Source organism: Hipposideros armiger, unplaced genomic scaffold (genome assembly GCF_001890085.2).
Source record: "Hipposideros armiger isolate ML-2016 unplaced genomic scaffold, ASM189008v1 scaffold_216, whole genome shotgun sequence".
NCBI lineage: Eukaryota > Metazoa > Chordata > Mammalia > Chiroptera > Hipposideridae > Hipposideros > Hipposideros armiger.
The window spans coordinates 1,264,965-1,284,250 of record NW_017731566.1 but is presented as its reverse complement, the minus strand read 5'-3'; the positions used below and the strand labels follow the sequence as shown (position 1 = coordinate 1,284,250).

General features: G+C 44.0%; 1 protein-coding gene across 1 annotated transcript in view; it reads right to left on the bottom strand.

Annotated features, from left to right (window-relative positions):
* Window positions 1-3,073: 3,073 nt before the first annotated feature.
* Window positions 3,074-19,286, bottom strand: part of ADAM12 (ADAM metallopeptidase domain 12) — a 309,331-nt gene continuing 293,118 nt past the window's right edge. Inside the window, exons 22-23 of the mRNA XM_019654224.1 lie at window positions 10,196-10,326; window positions 3,074-8,125 (exon numbers count right to left, since the gene is read on the bottom strand). Of these exons, the coding sequence (XP_019509769.1) occupies window positions 8,065-8,125; window positions 10,196-10,326 (192 nt within the window). The 3' untranslated portion in view covers window positions 3,074-8,064. The remainder of the gene's footprint in view (window positions 8,126-10,195; window positions 10,327-19,286) is intronic.

The following is a 19,286-nucleotide window of genomic DNA, read 5'->3' as shown; positions in this document are numbered from 1 at the left end:
GCTTTGCCAGAACGTAGTATATTAAACGTAGCCTTACGAGCAGAAAGGATTTTGATGCTGATCACACAGTTCAGAGAGAAGTACGAATTAACCGCAGCGAGGTCTGCCGGTTGGGAGCTGAGACACAAATGTGGGGGAACTTGAACTCAGCAGGCACACTTAAAAGTCAGCCGCGTGAGCAAGCGGACCACATGCATTTTGTGTCTCCAGAGACAAGCTGGTTAACTTGGCCCCGTGAGCAGACCAGCTACAGCAGTCTGCACAGGAGTCCAACTTTTCTCTGTTAAGGAAAGACCAATTAAAAGGTAATGAGGTCACCAACGCTTGAGGGGAAGGACATAGAGGAAAAGCACACAGTTGTATTGGTTTTGGCAAGTCTCACCTTTATTCTATACAGTTTATAAAATATCCACCTTAAGAATTGAATTTGTGGGTCACATAGCGTTTTCTCCTTAGCTATTCCACTAGTGTTTTACCTTTTGTACAAATGCATATTCCTTCAAATTTGCTAATTACATTTTAAAAAAACCTCTCTAAAACCCAGAACGTATCACCACTTTCCAAGGTCCTTCCCCCATGGTCAATGCTGGCATTCACCTTGATTTCATTTCTCAATCTGTTGTAGGTCTTATGCACGGGCCCCTCCGCCTATGGAAGAGGGTACGGGCTTTGTTTGATGCTGACTAACGCGTGACAACATCGCCTTCTCCCCCTGAAGCCTTGGGCTGGATAATGGGGCTGACTTTGGTCAGTGAACTGTGAGTGGAAATGGCTCCTACCCCTCTGAGCAGAAGTCTTAAGAATCCTCGTGTGTCCTCCTCCTGTCATCAGACCAGCTGATAGCTGGTCCCTCAACCCAGGGCCCTGAGAGAAGAGCCAAAGCTCACCCAAACGGACATCAGCTCTGAGCGAGAAATAACTCTTTCGTGCTGTAAGTCACCGAAATTTAAGAGCGGTTTGTTATTGCAGCATAACTTAGCCCAAAACAACTGCTTACAAGGTGCTATTGTATATTCGTAAAGCTGATTTTCCACACATGACACTGGCATGTCTCACACCTTATGGTTTCTAGTCTTATTTTATTCAGATTTTTAAGAACTCAGGAATAGCTATTGCATTTTATCAACTGTCTTTTTAGCATCACTGGTCAACACAATACGGCATATGGTGGTCGTCCCTACAATCTATCATCCATTTGGGGACTTGGATTATTAGATTTTACAGCATTGGCCACCCTTATCTTCCTGAGATCATCTCATTGGCTTACCGTGGACTGCTGCATTCAATGTGCTCACATGCTATCTGTATTTGCTTTTTATCTTTTCTCCTTAATGTGATTAGATGGTGGTTTATCTTGTGTTTTAATTTCCCCAAAGAAGCCGCCCATGGTTTTATTAGTCTTACTTGTTTCCAATTGATTTATACTTTTTATTTCTACAAATTCATTCCTTCTGTTTTCTCCTAGGTTTACTTATTTATTTTGTGCCTTTTTGTAACTGTTTATGTCGGCTGTTAAATTCATTTTAATCTTTTTTTGCTTAATATGTGAATTTAGGGCTATGAGTTTTCCCCTCAGCACTGCATTAGCTGTATTCCCGTAAGAAGTTTCCTAAACTTTCCTGATGAGAAGATTGAGTTGGGGGCACTTTTAAAGCTGAACCTCTAGGCCCCATCTCAGGCTCCCTGAATGTGAAATCTCCAGGTAAAGGACAGGAAAAATGGATTTTAACAAGCATCCCAGGCGAGTTATTAAAATTCAAGGAGTATGAGAAACACAGTTGTAGAGTGTGCTGTTTCACGTGGTTTCATTATTTGCTACATAATCTGCAATTCATCTTTGACTCAAGAAGCTTTAAATTTCTAGGGCGAAGAATTTTTTTTCTACTTTTACTGCATTATAATCGTGAGAATTTGTGGCATTTGAAATTTGAGTTTATTTTGAGGCTTAATATATAAAATGTTATATATATAAATATATATAATATATAACTAATATATAAATATATATGATATATACATATATAATATATAAATATATATTTGGTATGTATATTTATATATATACTATATGTAGTATATATATAGTATATATATATTTGGTACCCTCAGAGGGTGCCAAAAAAATATATACTTAAAATTATATTCTTAAATTTATAAAATTATATTCTATAATTATAATAATTATATATTATAAATTATAATTATACATTATAAAATTATATATAAAATTATATTCTTAAAATGTATACACATTTTAAGAAAGGAAAAAACTGTATTACAATTGTAATACTCAATATATACCAAAAATAAGAGATGAATACAAGTCACATTTGACTTCTGCAATTACAAGAGGTGCTCAAAGTGGTTACCATCACATCATTTTATTAGTTTGTTCCTTTCTTAAAATGTGTATACATTTTTTTTGCACCTTTATAATTTTTTTCCCAGAGGCTCATTGAAAGAAGGTAGATTATGTTTGAAATATTCTATTTGAAAAATATCAATTTGATCTGCATTATTAACTCTGTTTGAAGTTTTCTATAGACTTATTTTTTGCCTACTTGCTTTGTCATGGGTGGAGAGTGGCAAGAATATAAAGACTGCATTACCTTTTGGTATATCTAGTTTTCTTTGTATTTGCTTCACGAAGTTGAATGCTATTTTGTTTTAAATTGTAAATAGATTTCTGTTACACTTAGATTTTCATTCTGGTTAAGTCTCATGTGAATGTTTCTACCCTTGCTGGCTTGCTTTTTGAATTTACCTCTTCTGTAAATAAGGTGAGTTTTAAAAAAATTATTTTGCTAGTTTATGCATTCACATTGTTCAAAAAAAGTATCAGGTTCTCCCCTCCCCTGCCCCGGGTGTGTGAAAACGTCTTTTTCCCTCTGTCTTATTATCTGACTGTTTCACATCGATTGCATCCCGACCCCAGCTCAGCATTCTTAGTTCTTAGGTAGAGTTCCCAAATTTCCTTCTGCATCTATAAATGAATGATAATAGATGCGCTTTTCTACATGAGGGTTCCCCCTCCCCGTTCTTGTAACATTCTCAGTAATGAATGAGACACGTCTTTATATTTACCTGTATAGCATTTATTGGATATAATATGCTTAACAATGACTTTTCTACGGAAATAGCAGGTTGTGTTACCTGGAGAACCCCCAATATGAGAAATGTGTACAAAAGTAATGGACTGTAACATAAAAAGGTATGTGGAAAAAAAATTAGCAAACCAAAGCATTATAAATGGATGAAGCACTATAAAGTTAATGTACTGGTTTAGTAGCTATAAGTTTGCACTGTGCTGAGTGGCCTGTAGCCAAGTGTTAAAGAGTTATGTTGCCACACACATTCCAACAATGGCCCTTCCCTCCAGCCTCCGAAGGTATAAGAGAACGTTAGCGCTGCCATGACTCGTCCTGCCTGGGACGCTTCGAGGATTTTTCTGTCTTACTAATCTGATGTATTTTTTTCTATCACTGCTTATAGGCCATGGACACAGAGGTCATTCCACTTCTTTGTAAAACTAAACATGATCACATGATATGTATTCTTTTGTCTGGATGTAAATGTGCTAAATTGAGGACTAAGAGATTTTTTTTTATGGAAGGAGAAGCACAGGGCGGATATAGGGCATGGCTTTTGAAGATGGGAAATCAGGTTGGTTATAGAGCGTTCAACCTGGAAGAGTGGAATCACACTGAGGATTCCTTTAATTGTGTTAAATCTTCCGGCTATGACTTGAACATTATAACAATTTTACACAAGTGTTCTTTCTAGCTTCTCTCACAGGAAACAGGTTCTGAATGGCTGGACTGTAAGGCCCCTGCTGTCCCCAAAGTAAAGAGGGGGTCTTCTTGATGAAAGGCGGGAAACAGCTCCTTCAGTAGGTGAGTGGCTTCTGGGAGCACCCTCAGCCTGAGGCTCACCAGTCTGTCTTAATGTGTTACTTATATCACTATCAGAGTTTTCAGATTGGCTTAAAAGAAATAGATGCCAATGGGAACCATAGGGTAAGGCCGGAGGATTTTGCGGCTACAGGTACACTGATTTTCTATGGCCCGCTCCCCCTTGCAATTAGAATAAGTCTTTAGGCCGGAGGTCACTATGGGGTGATGTGCCTCTGGGAGGGGCTCTGCTGGGTTCGAGGCGGGTGGGGTAACTGGTGGGGTGGCTCCGAGCTGCAGCCCTGGAGAAGGCTGGGCTTTGGGTGGGCAAGGGGTGGACTTGGGGCAGCCACACGCTGCAGCAGTCACCACTTTGGCTGACCCAAAGGAGCTATGAACACAGATTCATCCGAGATTGGAGAGGCATCAGCACAGGGTCTGACGTGGGAAAGGGACTTGTGCACAGGTGACAGGGACAGGCAGAGAGATGTGTGTTAGCCTTGGCTCCATGTCCGGATGGGGTTATGGGCCTGCTCATGAGTCACGGGAAGTAAGTGTGGGAGTGCAGGGCTGGCCTCTGAGGCGGTGAGGAGGACACAAGATGGTACCTGCAGTGTCGCCCACTGCGATGTCACCCATAGTGTGTGGAAGCCACAGCCTGAGAGTCACGCCTGGGGGTCAGTGTCAGCACTGGGAGACTTCTGGGAGGGTTGGTGTAATGTTTATCTGTGTCACTTGTGTTTGGCTGGGGTCGTGTGACAGCAGTGAGGAAGGACCTCCCGACCACGTGTGCCCTGGGCTTCCTGCTCTCAGAACACCAGGTGAGACTCCATAGCAACAGTTTTACATGAAATAAGCCTCGTGAGGAAAGTCTGCACAGGGCGAGGCTGCATGAGAGAGACCCAGCCCGGCTGCCCAGGCGCCATGCCTGTGCAGTTGTCAGGTCTCGTTGGCTCAGCGTGCTCAGTAAACATCAGTCGCGAGGTGGCACAGATGCTGGGGCATTCTATCTGGCCCAGCAGTGGGCTCTCGCTAGCACCATGGGAGATCACAGGCTCCTAACAGTCTGACACCGCTCAGAGTTTTAGCTGATTTTCTTCTCGGGGATACATTGATGTACTGTATTGATTTGCCAGAGAACAATAGCCTCTGGTTTCAGCCTGAGAATTCCTCATAAAGTTAAGAAGGCATAAAAATGTCCCCTCTGAGACTAGTCAGGAGTATTTATTCTCATGTAGTTTAATTTGTTGCTTTTGTGGTTCTGTGATGTCATCCCACATGTGTGAGCTGGAAAAATTCCCACGGGGAAGCGTAACCTCTGTGTGCATATTTTGACAATGGAAAATGTTATGCATTGTTTCTTTCGGTTGCTACACATCTGATTCCATGTGTCAGGGAAACAAACTGTTACAAAAAAAATTTCAGGAGATAAAGTTTTAAATAGAATGCCTGGGAGATTAGCAGTATACTTCCCAGTAAAGTGGGGTCATAGACCTCACAACCATAATAAGATGAAGAAAAGTGATGACCCTCAGGACCTACTGTGTGTCTAGGCACATTGACTTTCTCAGTGACGGCCTTGTAAACGCAAATCAACTCTATTATTCATGCCTATAAAATTTTTAACAATATTCAAAATAGGCAGCCATTGACATATCAGTATGGATTTTTGTTTCCATCATCTATGAGGATATAAAAAGAGGGAGGAATACCTCCTCCCCGCAAAAAACCTGGCTATTGCGTCCTTTCCTAAGTGATATTAAAATGGAAGTTATTGCTAAATATGTCTCATTTGATAAATACTGCACCGTGGAAGTAGTATTCCTTTGATATTATCTGTCTATTGTAAGGGGACATTAGATTTAAATATGTTCTTATCCAGAAATAAATTGCATGGCTCTATAAAAACAATTAGTACTGCAGAGATAAGAATGTACAAGTATCATCAGCGGCAGCCAGTAAGTGACCACTGATGACATGGTGTTAAGATCACAGCGTTAACCTCCTTTAATAGCAAACGATTCCTGGTTCTCTGAAATAGAAGCACAGGAATTATAGCGAAGGACAGACAAGAAAAAAAAAAGTTCACATCCTCTCCCTCGCATTAGGAGGAGGGGCTAAAATGCCAGATGTAAGGAGTTGGACATCTATAAAGACAATACCCACGTAATGCACCATAAAAATTCTGTAAACTTCAATAGTATATGTTTTGGCCTTAATACAATTACCACATGTAATAGCAATCACAGTAATTCTGTATGTGCTCATCAGCAGTAATATTTTCTAACATGACTTTACATTTTTAAGAAATTAATAATTGTATAATAAACAGAAACATGCTACAGGAGTTGGAATGTATCAGAGTTGGATTCCCTTTTGTGTGTGTTTGGGACAGGGACTTATTTAGTTTACCCAGGATCATGAATACCATTTTGCCTAGATATGCTGGGGACACACCGGGACAGTTAAAATGCAGTCTTGTTTTCAGGAAGGCATACCAAGGTTCTTGGTACGTTTTGTCTTTCTACTTCAAGTCATAGAAAAACCATTGAAATTGACCCCAATGAAGTCTTTAGTTCCATAATTCACTCTGTTTTATGATAATATAAAAACTAGTCACATGTGAGACCCACTAGGAAGATGGAGGCATAATGGCATTTTCCCTTGTCTGGGTGTTTTGTAGCTTTCGTGCCATTAGATACAGGCATCTTCAAGCTCTCCTCCTGAAAATGGCTCCCCAAGTCAGACATCTGGAGGGTAAAAGGTTGTCGGGGATGCTACCCAAGACTGCATTTTGTGAATATTTAGGATTGGGAAATTGATTTCCTTATCACAGTCTGTGATGCTCAACAGGTAGGTTGCAAGTTTTTAATAGATTCCGACTTTATGCTAAAAACACCTTTTAAAAATTCCTGCAGCCAACTGGGGAAAATAGGATACCCCCAAAAGAATTTACTAGTAACCTATGGTCCTTTGTCTAATATGTACTAACAAGGACAGCAGACATAGCTGATACCAGTGAGCACAGCGTCCATTGGGCTGTAGTTTTTGCAAGCATAGGGATTCTGCCTAATTTTGAATAAGTTGAATCTTGCCGTAAAGGGAGCTTTTTATCTACAGAGTTGATTCACTAGATCTGGTTACTGGTTCACATCTGAAAACAGTTATGGTCCCACAAAAAGCCTCATCTGTCTGTCTGAACAGAGAATCATTGTGTTACAGTGGAGAAGACAAGGTGGTAATTTGCTTAGCGCCAAACAGGACAGGGAGATGGAGGCTTGCAGTGCCCGGGCAGTAGCTCCTTATAGAAACACCACATTTCCCAATCCAAGTCAGGTGCTGATGCCAGCACTCTGTAAAGGGCAGCCAGGAAAAGATGGATTTGGTGTTTCTATCAAGCAGGCTGTTTTGGCTGCTCTCCAAATATGCTCGTGGCCAGGGAGCTCAAGGTCAAGTTTCTGTCTGGCCTTGTGTTCCAGCCTCTATCCTGGGGTAGCCTAGCCGCACCTGAAAATTCCTCTCTGAAACCCAGCGTCTCTCCAAAGCGTCCCCACCGGAAGCCACATCCTTACCCGCTATCCTGGAGCTTCAAGGAGTAGCCCCTGGTGGGCCAGCCTGTCAGCTACGACGGGGCCCAGGGGCTCCCTGAAAACCAAGCACAGCCTGGACCTGAAGCCCCCGGCCTAAGATGAGGGGTTCCAGAAAATCACTCAGGGTTCTACCTGGGGTCTCTTGAGCTGTGTCTGGTACCATAACCACAGCTTTGGGTAGCTGGGGGGTTGCTCTCCCATAAAGCCTTGATCAGAAAGTAAACATCCTGTCCAGAATCCCAGAAAGCATGATATTTCAAGTTCACTAAACTATGAAAAGCACAAGAAGCCTTCCTTCCATGGAAAACTCAGTGATGGTAAAAAAAAAAACCGCTTCCTACAGCGCACTGCACTGTAGCAAGCATTCTGCATAAATTAATAATTTACAAGTACCTGAGCAAGTATACAGAGCACCATAGCACAGCACAGCACCGACGGCAGTAGCTCGAAGTTCTTAAAGTAATGGTGTTTTAAACATTAAAAAAATTCTAAAAGTTGGTACAAAAATCAATAACTCCAACTGGAGTTGAAAGATAGTGCAAACTTCTGTCTTCACTGTTGAAAAAGTGTTGGCTTGCTTCTTCTCACTTGGTGTAGGCGGTATGGGTGGGTCTGGGCACTTGGTGTGGACGTTTAGGAGCTGGTCTGCATTGAGAAAGGACAGAAACAAAACCGTAGTCAGAGGACTTGAAAGCGGTATCTGCAGGTACGGATGTCTGGGTTTGGATGTCTCTTCCTGCACTTCCGGGATGAGATCCCACCCCTTCATCCAGGATCTGAAGGCTGCTCTTGGTGTCAGCAGGGGTCACAGATCACAAGGGCCCAGGACGTCCTGCGGTTGGTGATGTCTGACACCTCCCATCCACAGGGGGGCTCTAGATGAGCACCATCCACTAGTAATGTGATGGGAACCCCATGTGTAATTTAACATTTTCTAGTAGCCATGGGAAAAAAAGTGAAAAATAGGTGAAACTAACTTTAGTAATCAATTTCACTTCACCGATAAATATACCCAGAGTAGCAGTGTTTCAACATAACGTTACTGACAGTTGACATTTTGGGGGTATGAGGTCTTCACAATCCAGTGTGTATTCGTGCTGACAGCCTATGTCATTTATTACCAGCCACAGGGTGCCTGCGGCTGCTGCACTCAATGGTGCAGTTCCGGGGTGCAAAGGCAGGCATGTGGGATCCCCACAAAGGGACTGTGCAAACTCTTCTCCTCCCGGGACAAGACCAAACCTGGCTTACACTGGTGACAGCAGTAAGATAGGCCACTGCTTGAAGGCCTTCCCTTCGTCATGTCCATGTAAAGTAGAGCTTTTTCTTTGGAACAAGAAAAGTAACTTTAAGATCAGCATACAAACCACAATGAAATAATTAGGATGCTCTGCAATTTTTCTGTCTTTATGCAGTCGGGAGTTAGACCACTGTCCTGACCCTTGACCGGCTTTATCTCTGAGATTTATTAGGCAGCTATCTCTGTCACAAGCCAAGCATTTTTCCCCAAAGCTGTAATGAAACCACTGATGTGTGCCTTCCCCCTTCAGAGATACTGAATTATTGAACCCAGGGCCTGGCCAACACGCTACCTTTCGCTCTTTATAGCTTGCAAATCAAGCTCCCTGCCACGGGGGCATGTGTGACAGAAGAGTGCCTTGGCTGAGCAGTTAGCCCACCTGCACGCTGGTACATGTTTAAGTACCCACCGCGGCAAGGGAGGAGGGCCTGATTTGTAGCGTTTGCCTATTTCCATGGGTTCATTACCCAGGTTACCAACGTGAGGCGGCGGCACGTGGAAGAGATGGGCTGTGGCCACTGTTATGTAGTATTTCCACCATACAGGAACAACTGATGCAGGTAACCCCAAGAGCATAGGTAATAGTAAAACATAGTTAAAAAGAAATGGAAGGGAGGCGTTTTGGGCATTTATCACATTTGTTTCAAAATATAATTTATATCGCTGTAAGTATGTAATTTAAAAATTTAAGAGTGGCTAGGTTTAACACCTGGCTAACAAAATTCCTGCAAATTTAATAGCTCTCGAAAACCAGTGTGGGCTGGCTGCAGCACACCATTGGGCTTACCTCCTGTGTAAGTTAGGATTCAGGACTAGGCCTTCCTCCTGCTCTGTGGGACAGTGTAAGATGACCCCAGCTGCAGAAAGGTCTCAGGGTGACTCTTTTGTTAGTTGTCCAGAGACACTCCCACTTATGTCAGGTCTCCGACCAGCTTTGGTAGCGTGACCCCTTAGAGTTCTCCTGTTTCATCTATGACCCGCCATCCCCACCTCACTTTTCAGGACCCCAGGGATTGGGCAGAGGTTTTTTGGAGGTATGTGTCCACCCTTCATAATATCACACCATTTGGGAGTTTTCTTCTTTGTCTCTTTGGGGCACGTGGCCTGGCCTCAATAGCCTCAGCTTTCCGGGGTACACTGTCTAGTGCTCCTGGGTCTTGCTTTGATCTCTTAGGCACACTGGGGCTATTGCTAAGACTCACATGATGATGCCTGTGATTATAAGCTCACAATTGCCTCCTGGATATTTTTATAGTTGCCTGTGCATCTGTTTATTTTGTTCCCAGCTGTGGGGAGTACAGGAAGCCTAGACTGTCCCCCAGCACCCCCGTCCTGACGTGGTCTGAAAAGCACTGATGCAGCTGCCCCACACAGTTTGGGGGAGAAGAGGACAGGTGTGTCTGCATCACACCAACCTGATGGGCGCCAGGCAGAGCCCAGACTCCTGCGGTCCCAGGGTCCTGGCTGAGGCATTGGCGGGCCGGGTCGTCTTGCTCAAAGGGTCCGCAGGCAGAGGCTTCTGAGGAGGGTTCGGCTTACGAGTTCCCTGCAGTAAAGCACATGATTATGCATGATCACTTGTCTCTGTGAACTGGGACAAGACACTGACTGCAGGAGCCGTCAGAATGCCCTGAAAAGTGGGGCATGGAGGACGGTAACTTGCTGTGCAGTGCAGTCTTATTTCCTGAGTGAACTTTCTGAATCCTCGCACCATCCTGGGAGTGGGGTGAGGGTGGAGGGGTGGGAGGTGGCGGCAGGGCTGGCCTTTGGTAATCTGCTTGCCAAAATCTTCTCTCACATTTCAGAGCCCTTCACAGGATGACACAGGTACAGACACACAGATGCCGTGCTGTGCACTGGCCTTGGGGGACAGGCAGGGGATGCGGTATTTAACCCAGGGGATTAAACTTGCCCGTGTCTTTTGGCTTCATTTCAATTTGTAAAGGCCTAAAATGAGAAGTTGGTGACAATCTTCTTAAACATCACATTCCTGTGTCTTCAGATTTCCCAGGATCCTATAATAGAACTCATTCAACTGTGGATGCGTTAGCTAACGAGGCTGGTCACCATCCCTCAGTGTAGGGTCACTGTGCCAAATGTTGGTCCAGATTGAGCAATGAAAGGCACTAACGTACGCCTACCAAAACACTCTTTAATAATTAGCTCAAACTGACCTGGACAACGAGGCCCAGAAGGAAAACCCAAGACACAGTGGCTTGAGGGATGGGTATAGCTCTCCAAGGAAGCTAAGAAGAGGGCATGACATTGACCAGAGCCCAGCTAGGGAGTCGGCAAATAGAAGAGCATAAAGGGCAAAGCTTGAACTTGGGAGTTACTCTACTCTGAGTTTTATCCGAAGACCAATGCTTTCAGACTTGTGCAAGTCACATGACCCTTCTGAGCCTCAACTTCTCCCTCTGTACAATGGGCAAAAACAAGGCCTATCTCATAGCGCTGTAATGCTGACTAAATAAAATAATGCACCAGGAGGTCCCAGAACACAGATAACAATTATTAATAACAGTGTTCCCTCATGCCACAAGTTTAAAAAAGAAAGGGAATATGAGAAAGACATTAGAAACAGTATATAACAGTGAAATCACAAGTCACTTGCTTTTGGGGGACCTCTTCCTTGGCCACCCGTGGGAGGGCAGGTCCCTGGGGCCGGCTGGGGAGTCGGTCAGTGGTGACAGTGTTCTCATCTGGGGCGCAGGGTGAATATGGGGCTCTGGTCCTCAGAAGCACTCATGAACTCACAGAAAGTCGGGGGCAAATGGTGCTAGAACCTCAAGGGAGACAGGCCACCCTGATAAGCAATCTCATTAGTTGTCCTAGGACTCTATTCCATACATCCAGGAAGCCTCCAGGTGAAGACACGTGAGTTGAATTTCTCGCGGTACTTATCCCACGAGAATGACATTTCCTCAGCAAGTGGCGCTCAGCCGGAAGGACAGCGCAGCACCATCACCACTGAACATGTGTGTGAAGCAGAGAAAGCTCGCACAGCTGTATGGAAAACCTGCCCCCTTGAGACAGTGGGCAAAGTGAGAGGGGAAAGAACCACTGAGCAGGGACAGACCCGAGAGTGACACTTCTACATCAGGTCTCATGAAAGGAAACAACAGGCTTGACTAGAAAACGGAACACATTCCTTGACTAAGAATAAAGACCCCAGAATGTGGCTGTTTGCAGTCATCCAGGTTCTGCGCTCAGCAGCTCTGTAAGCGCACGTCAGTTATTTAACTTCTTTAAGTTGCAGGGAGAGAATGGTAACAGTCCCTCCCACGTGGGGCTGAGGTGAGGATTACATGAGATGTTATTTATCTGTGCATTTCTGTACCAAAGTCACGCTCTCAGCACCAGCCCTGGCACACGGTCTCCAGGGCAGCAGACTGCCATCTGACCGCTGGTGGAGTAAATTTACCATCTAAAAGCACCATAACCCTACCAAGAAACTCTGGGTAATAAACCGTGGCAATAAACTGAACTCCATTTCCTATTAGGTGGCAGAAAACTGAGAAAGATATTAGTGTCTAATGTAGAAATGAATGAATGTACCCATAAAATTGAAAGACTTTGAGGATTAAATAATTCATTACTAAATGATACTAGTTTTGCTACTAAGTATAATAAGTATCTAGACTTGGCAATAAAGATAACGGCAGGTTTTTATTGCAGTGCTGGAGAAAAAAATGAGATATGTTATATTGTATCACAGTATATTTGGATTTATCATGGGAACTTGGCCTGGCCATTCATCCTGGTTTGCCTGGGCTATCCCAATGTATGTTTATGGCCCTGTTTAATTATTAATCACACTCTCTCAGATGTGGCCTGGTTTAGAGGATAAATTATGTGGTCACCATAGTGATAAAAGCCCAAACAGTTGAGACTGAAAATTCTGACTGCCACCGTGGGGATCAGCGAAGGTGCCAGTCCACTTCCTCCTGCCATGGCCATGTGGTTTTGACAGGACCATGAAACAGGACACACTCACAGATGCTGCCCCAGGTAAGATGCCGGCTTCCCACCGGGCCCACCTGGGACAAAGTGGCACAGTGGAGTGGGGCTAGTGAAAGGTGATGCATCTCCCCCTCAGATGTCAGCATGGAGATGTGGAACCACAAAACATTCAGGAAGAAGTACCGCAGCACACACTTTGACCTTGGAGGGAGGGGTAGAGTTTCTGCATTCCTTCTCAGGCGTTGCTTTTCATGCTGCCTTTGCAAACCCTGAACATGGGCTCCCCAGAGAGGTCCCGCCCAGCCTGGCCACAAAGTCATCTGAAGGGAGCTGAGAAATGACCCCACACCCAGCTGCTCACACTCAATGCAGATTCCTTTAGTCCTATTTTCATTTTAAACAAGAAAGCAAGGCATTCAGACCCCCCTGTTCTTCTCCCTTTTCAACTTCTAGATATTGGAGATATGCTGCCAAACAGAGTTGTCCCAGTTCTCCATTTTATGCTCACGTTCTAACAGGAGCCACATATTTCAAATGTTGTGGAGGACTGAGAACAATTTCTAAATCCAAATATAGCCCTTTGCCTTGAGCACCGTCATCAAGAATTCTCAACTGTTATCTCCCTCTGCATGACAAGCAAAAGTAAAGGCATCCTGCTTGTCCAGAGAGGTCTCCACAGGAAGACGGGATGTTATCACAAGAAGCTGCCAGAGATGCCACAGAGATCAGACGGGCTCATGCCGGGACTGGGGCAGCATAAACACTGACGCTCAGCCTATCTGGGCCCTGTGAGGAATATACACTTGGAGATAACACTAAGGACAACTGGTTCCCAGAGAAATGCCTCAAATTCTTTGTATTCTTTGTTCAGGAAAAGCAGGGCATCTTGACAAATCTGCTCTCTTAAAAGAACACTTTTCACCTAGCTGTAAGATGTCCCTGGTTCCTTCTTTCTGAAAGTACCCGAAAACAGTAAAGCAATGCACAAAAAGGAGCAAAACTCTTTGAGGAAAACTTTTAACCCCAAACAAATACATGGAAAAGGGGTGCCAAGTATCCAGCAGGCTAGGGGAGGAAAGACCAGGAGAAGGGCTGCGTGCTGTGGTCAACCTGGCAGAGCGCAGAGGGCAAAACATCCACCTGTGCTTGGAACAGGAGGCGACAGTGAACAGATGACCATGTGTCTGGGCTGAAGAAGTAGTAGCCCAGATGGTCCCGCCACCTGTGCAGTCCTGGAGCGGGGGCAGGGTGGGATGTGGGGGGACCTGGCCGAGTCTGTGCCGAAAGCGGGGAAGTCAGATCATCATCATCTCTCAAAGCCCTTTGTCCCGTGGCCCCCGCGGGGCAGGCACCTTGGAGCTGGCCCTGAGCACTGGCCTGGCGCGCCCTCCCCCTCCCATCCTGTAACAAGGTGTTTCCAGGAAGGACTCCCTTCCTTTAAACAGGAGTCTAGACACATTAAACTAGTGCAAGAAAGAGGAACCATGATAAACAAAAGGCAAAGTGAGAACCCACCCTGAAAAAAAAATGTATACATAAGGAAATGAAAGGGAGCTAGCAAAAGTTGAGAGAAAAGGGAAAGAAACAAAACAGTGGTGAAAACCAAGGACCAAGATAGCACTAAACCCAGTCGAGACTATGGGGGTCCTGCTTGCAAGAGTTCAAGGGGGGTAGACAGTAAAAGATAAAGACCATACACAAAGGTAATACAACATGTACACAGATGATGTTACTTAAGGAATCTTAGCAAATTGTAAGATAGAAAAAAAATACCCAGATTTAATTTGCAAAAAGTCAAGTCTATGTGTGAAGGTCTGACAATTAAGTTCTCAAACTCATCCTAGAAAAAGTGCTACATACCTCATTGCTGAATATCACCACAGTCACCTTCCAAGTGCTCCCCTTGGAAAGCTATGCACTGATGCCAGTGCCTAGTCCACCCTTCAAAGCAATTGTGGAACTCTTTCTGGAGTGGCCATCAGAGCTGTTGTCATATTACTCTTGATGTCCTGAATGTCATCAAACTGTCTTCCTTTCAATATTTCCTTTATCTTTGGGTAAAGAAAGAAGTCATTGGGGGCCAGATCAGGTGAGGAGGGAGGGTGTTCCAATACAGTTATTTGTTTACTGGCTAAAAACTCCCTCACAGACAGTGCCGTGTGAGATGGTGCATTATTGTGATGCAAGAGCCATGAATTGTTGTCGAAAAGTTCAGGTCGTCTAACTTTTTCACACGGCCTTTTCAGCATTTCCAAATAGTAAACTTGGTTAACTGTTTGTCCAGTTGGTACAAATTCATAATGAATAATCCCTCTGATACCAAAAAATGTTAGCAGCATCGTTGCAACAAGTTTGAAAATTTAATTGTCAGACCTCATATTCAAAGAGCACACTGTTTCCCTGGGGGCAATGCATCCGACTATTCAGTGTTAAGACTTATTAAAGCTACTGCACTTCAAGGATACAGCATTGTGAGTATTATCCAGACCCAAACAAGTCACTCACAAAAATAAAAGAAAAAACTAGCTTATGATTTCTCCAGGGCAGACAGAGGAAGCATGCGTGTAAGATTTTCAGGGAAGGAAAGTATGATCCACTAATTTTATGCCCAAACTGTCACTGAAAAAATAAACAGCCAAAGGTCTTTGAACATGCAAAAATTCAGAGAATATACTTCCTAAGAGCTCTTCTGGAAGGAATTACAGCAGAATGGACTTCGGCCAGCCAGGAAAGGAAAGGATAGTTGGCAAAAAAAGATTGTCAGTGAGCACTGAATCCTTTCAGTGTGGACCCAAGGCTAACAAAATTGTGGAGATTATGGCTACAGAACACAATGTAAATGTTATCAACTATAATTACATGGATGCTATGGAACTAGCCCAAGTCAGGAGGTGGGCCTTCCATCTCCAGTAATACGGCAGGCTGGGTTATTTTGACCTACCGTCTCTCTAAAACCACTGATAGTGTTGGTAAAGTATATTTAAATTTTTTTCTCAAAAGCGTCGAAGACCTATAAGGTAGTGACATGTTATCAGGCCAATATCTCAGTAAAAGAAGCCCCGAGAGAGAAGGGGTAGATCGCAGCTGCAGGGATTTGCCAAATTAGGGAAACCTGGGTTTCGGTTTGATACTCTCACAATAAAGACTACAGGAGTCAAAGGTCAACCCCAGTATGTTTAACAGAAGACCATTCTCTTCCTAACTCTTCCTCCTCAAAACTGGACTCTGCAAAGCAGTAAACCTCAGGTAAGAATGTGCTAGCAGTAAATGCATATTACTGTCTATCTCCAGGAGACTACAAAGAGGGTTTCCTGGTGCCGGCCAGACAGAGAATGGAATGTAAACTTGTAACTGCAAATTGCCCCTGAGGACCTGAAGCTAAAATCACATCACCTGGGTGGCTTAGTAAGTCCCGAGCCATTTAAAGAGGTCTACACCTGGCACTGCACCTGGGCACCTGGCAGAGGCAAAACACCTCCTCTCTGGAGGAACACACCTTCATTCTAGACCCTAAAGAGCTCCCAGATCGTTTTCCAGATAATTTTCCAGAAAAATGAGCAGCTCACAATAAAAAATAACAAAGCACACAAAGAAGCCAAGACTCATGAGTGAGAAGCCTCAGCAGTAATTTACCTAAACAAAGACTGTCGATTTTGATTAGAGCAAATTTTCTCACCATGGTTAAAGAAACAAAAGACAAGCCAGCATATTTCCAGAAGAGCCAAAGAGAGCCTCTAGAAACAAGGAATAAGGGTAAAAGTGCTTACTTCAGCAGCACATATACGAAAATTGGAACGATACAGAGATCAGCATGGCCCCCGTGCAGGGATGACTCGCGGGGCTCGTGAAGTGTTAGGCATTTTTCCCTGTGACGTGCATGCTTCCCAATAAAAGAAGGGAAAAAGTAAAACACAGTTGCGTATAAACGCAAATTGTGGAAGACAACCAAGATGGCACCGTAGGTAAATGCTGTGTTTATCTTCTCTCACAACCACATCATAATTACAACTAATCTACAAAACAACCATTATTGAGACTCGCCTAAAATCAAGCTGAACTGAAGCCTTTCAATGAAAGACTTGCAGAAGCAGCCACCTCCAGATGGGCAGGGAGGTCAGAGACGCGGCAGTGGCTGGTCCCACACTCACGTGTGACCATTAAAGATTGGGAGGGCTATTTCGGTTGTGGGGGTCCCCTCCCCATGCCCCAGAGGAGCAAGAGATTCCAGCCCTGGGTTCCAGTGCTGGGGAGAGAAGTCCCCATCATTTCTGGCTGTGAAAGCAGAGATTGTGACTGAGTTAGTGTGGCTGCACTCCCAGGCGCTCCTCTTAAATAGACCACGCGCGGACTTACCCACCAACAGAATCACTCACTCTGAGCTCCAGTGCTAGGGCAGCAGCTGGAAAGGTGGCAGGGACATGTGGTGGGGAGCTGAGGTATCTGGCTTGAGACTGGGGCTGGAGAGGCGGCTTCCTCCTGGACAGGGGAGCTGGCGGAGGCCATGGTTACTTTGTTGGGCCCTCCCCCTTACCGGTGAGCAGGCACAGGTGGCCACCATTTCTGAGTCTCCGCTGTTCCTTCGCCCCGCCCTGGCAATTTTAGATCTGGCCCCGCCCAAATTTCCGGGCACACCTGGCTGCTTTTAGTGGCTTTTTCGTGTAGACCGCCTGCCGTGGCTCAAGCTGCGGACTTTCCTAGGGTCTCTCTCAAAGGTTTGCAGAGCCCAGACAAGCAGCATCCGGCTTGAGCGTGTCCTGTACCTCTGGCTGAGCAGCCCTAAGCCAGCACTAGCGGCAGCCAGCCTTGGTTCATGGCTTGGCCTCTTAAGGTGCTTCCAAGCACAGCACAGGTGGCAGCCACCTGTGGATTTCTTTCTGGCTCCCACTGGGTGGCCCCAGGTGGGGCACAGGGCTGTGGCTGAAGTAGACCTACAGTGGATCCTATCCAAGGTGGTCCTGGGCCTGGCGCCCCCAGTGGCCAGCTTCATAATGAGCTGCAGCATCACCCAACCACCTCCCAGTATGACACACCCAGTGGGCAGATCGGGCGGCACCAGAGTCCTCCTGAGGCCGAACCCGCTCTGTAGGCTCAGCCCCTGCACAACAACTCTTCCACTGTAGTCAAGGCCAGTCCTCACAACCAGTGAGCCCAAGGGTCAGTCCCTCCCACTGATGTGCAATTATCAACCAAGGCTCAACTACAGGAGGAGGCCCACACAGCCCACACAAGGGATGCACCTTGAGTGCGTGGCTCAGGTGACCAGAAAGACTGCACCACTGAGCCCCACAGCACACCTACTACATAAGGCCACTCTACCAAGACCAGAAGACATAGCAGCCCTACCTAATACATAGAAACAAACACAGGGAGGCAGCCAACATGGGGAGCAAAGAAACATGTCCCAAATGAAAGAACAGAACAAAGCTCCAGGAAAAAACCTAAGCGAAATGGAGACAACCAATCAATCAGATATTGAATGTCAACTGTAACTAAATATATAGGTATATATATGGTCATGGGATGTGGAGTACAACATAGGGAAGATAGTTGATGGTACTGTAACAGCCATATACGATGTCAGAGGGGTAGTAGCTTGGGGGAGGGGGTTATTACATTGTGAGGTGTTTAAATATCTATTATGTTGTTTTGTATACCTGAAACTAATAAAAAATTTAAATTAAAAAAATTAAAAAATAAATGCAAATTCTGTGAAGCAAAGCATAGTTTAATACCATTTATGTAAATTGAAAAACAAAATTATATATATTTTTTCTGTTCATGACTGTTCATGGCTACCTATTTATGTAAAAATATTGGAAAGGTTCTACAAAAAATCAACACCAAACTCAGGATAGTGACTGTATCTGGAGGGGGACTAAGGTAGTCATTGTGACTTCATCTGTACTGTTTTGTTTATCCTTTTTTTTAAAAAAATATATGCATATTATATATCTGAAATATAAATATGCATATAACATAGAAAAACATAGAAATAACATTGGTAGATAAATGTGAGTGAATTTTAGATTACTTTTCCATATTTTAAAAATTTACAGCAAGAAAAATAATTTCAATTTTTGAGAAAAATAAAAGAGAAAACAGACTATTTAAAAAATATAAATATCAAAACACTACAAATTAGAACCAATGAGCACAGGTAATGCAGCATTTACAGGGAAATTCCTAGACTTACATGTTTATATTAATATAGTGTGAATAAAATAAAGTCTGAATAAAAATGAGTTAAGGGTCTAAGAAGTTAGAGAAACAAAATAAACATAAGGAAAAAAGGAAAAGGAAAATGGTAAGATAATAGCAGAAAATAATTAGAAAAATGGAAAAATTAAGTATTATTTAGCTTAGACTATTACACACAGACATTCTAATAATATTAGGTATTTTCATTTAATTATCACAGAGTCCAATGAGGCTGTTATTACTTCAAATTTGTGGAGGGGCGATTAAAATAACACTTTCATGGTCTAAAGCTAATAAAAGGGGGTGAGGTGGAGTTGAGAAGAAACCAGATAAATCTAATAAAGA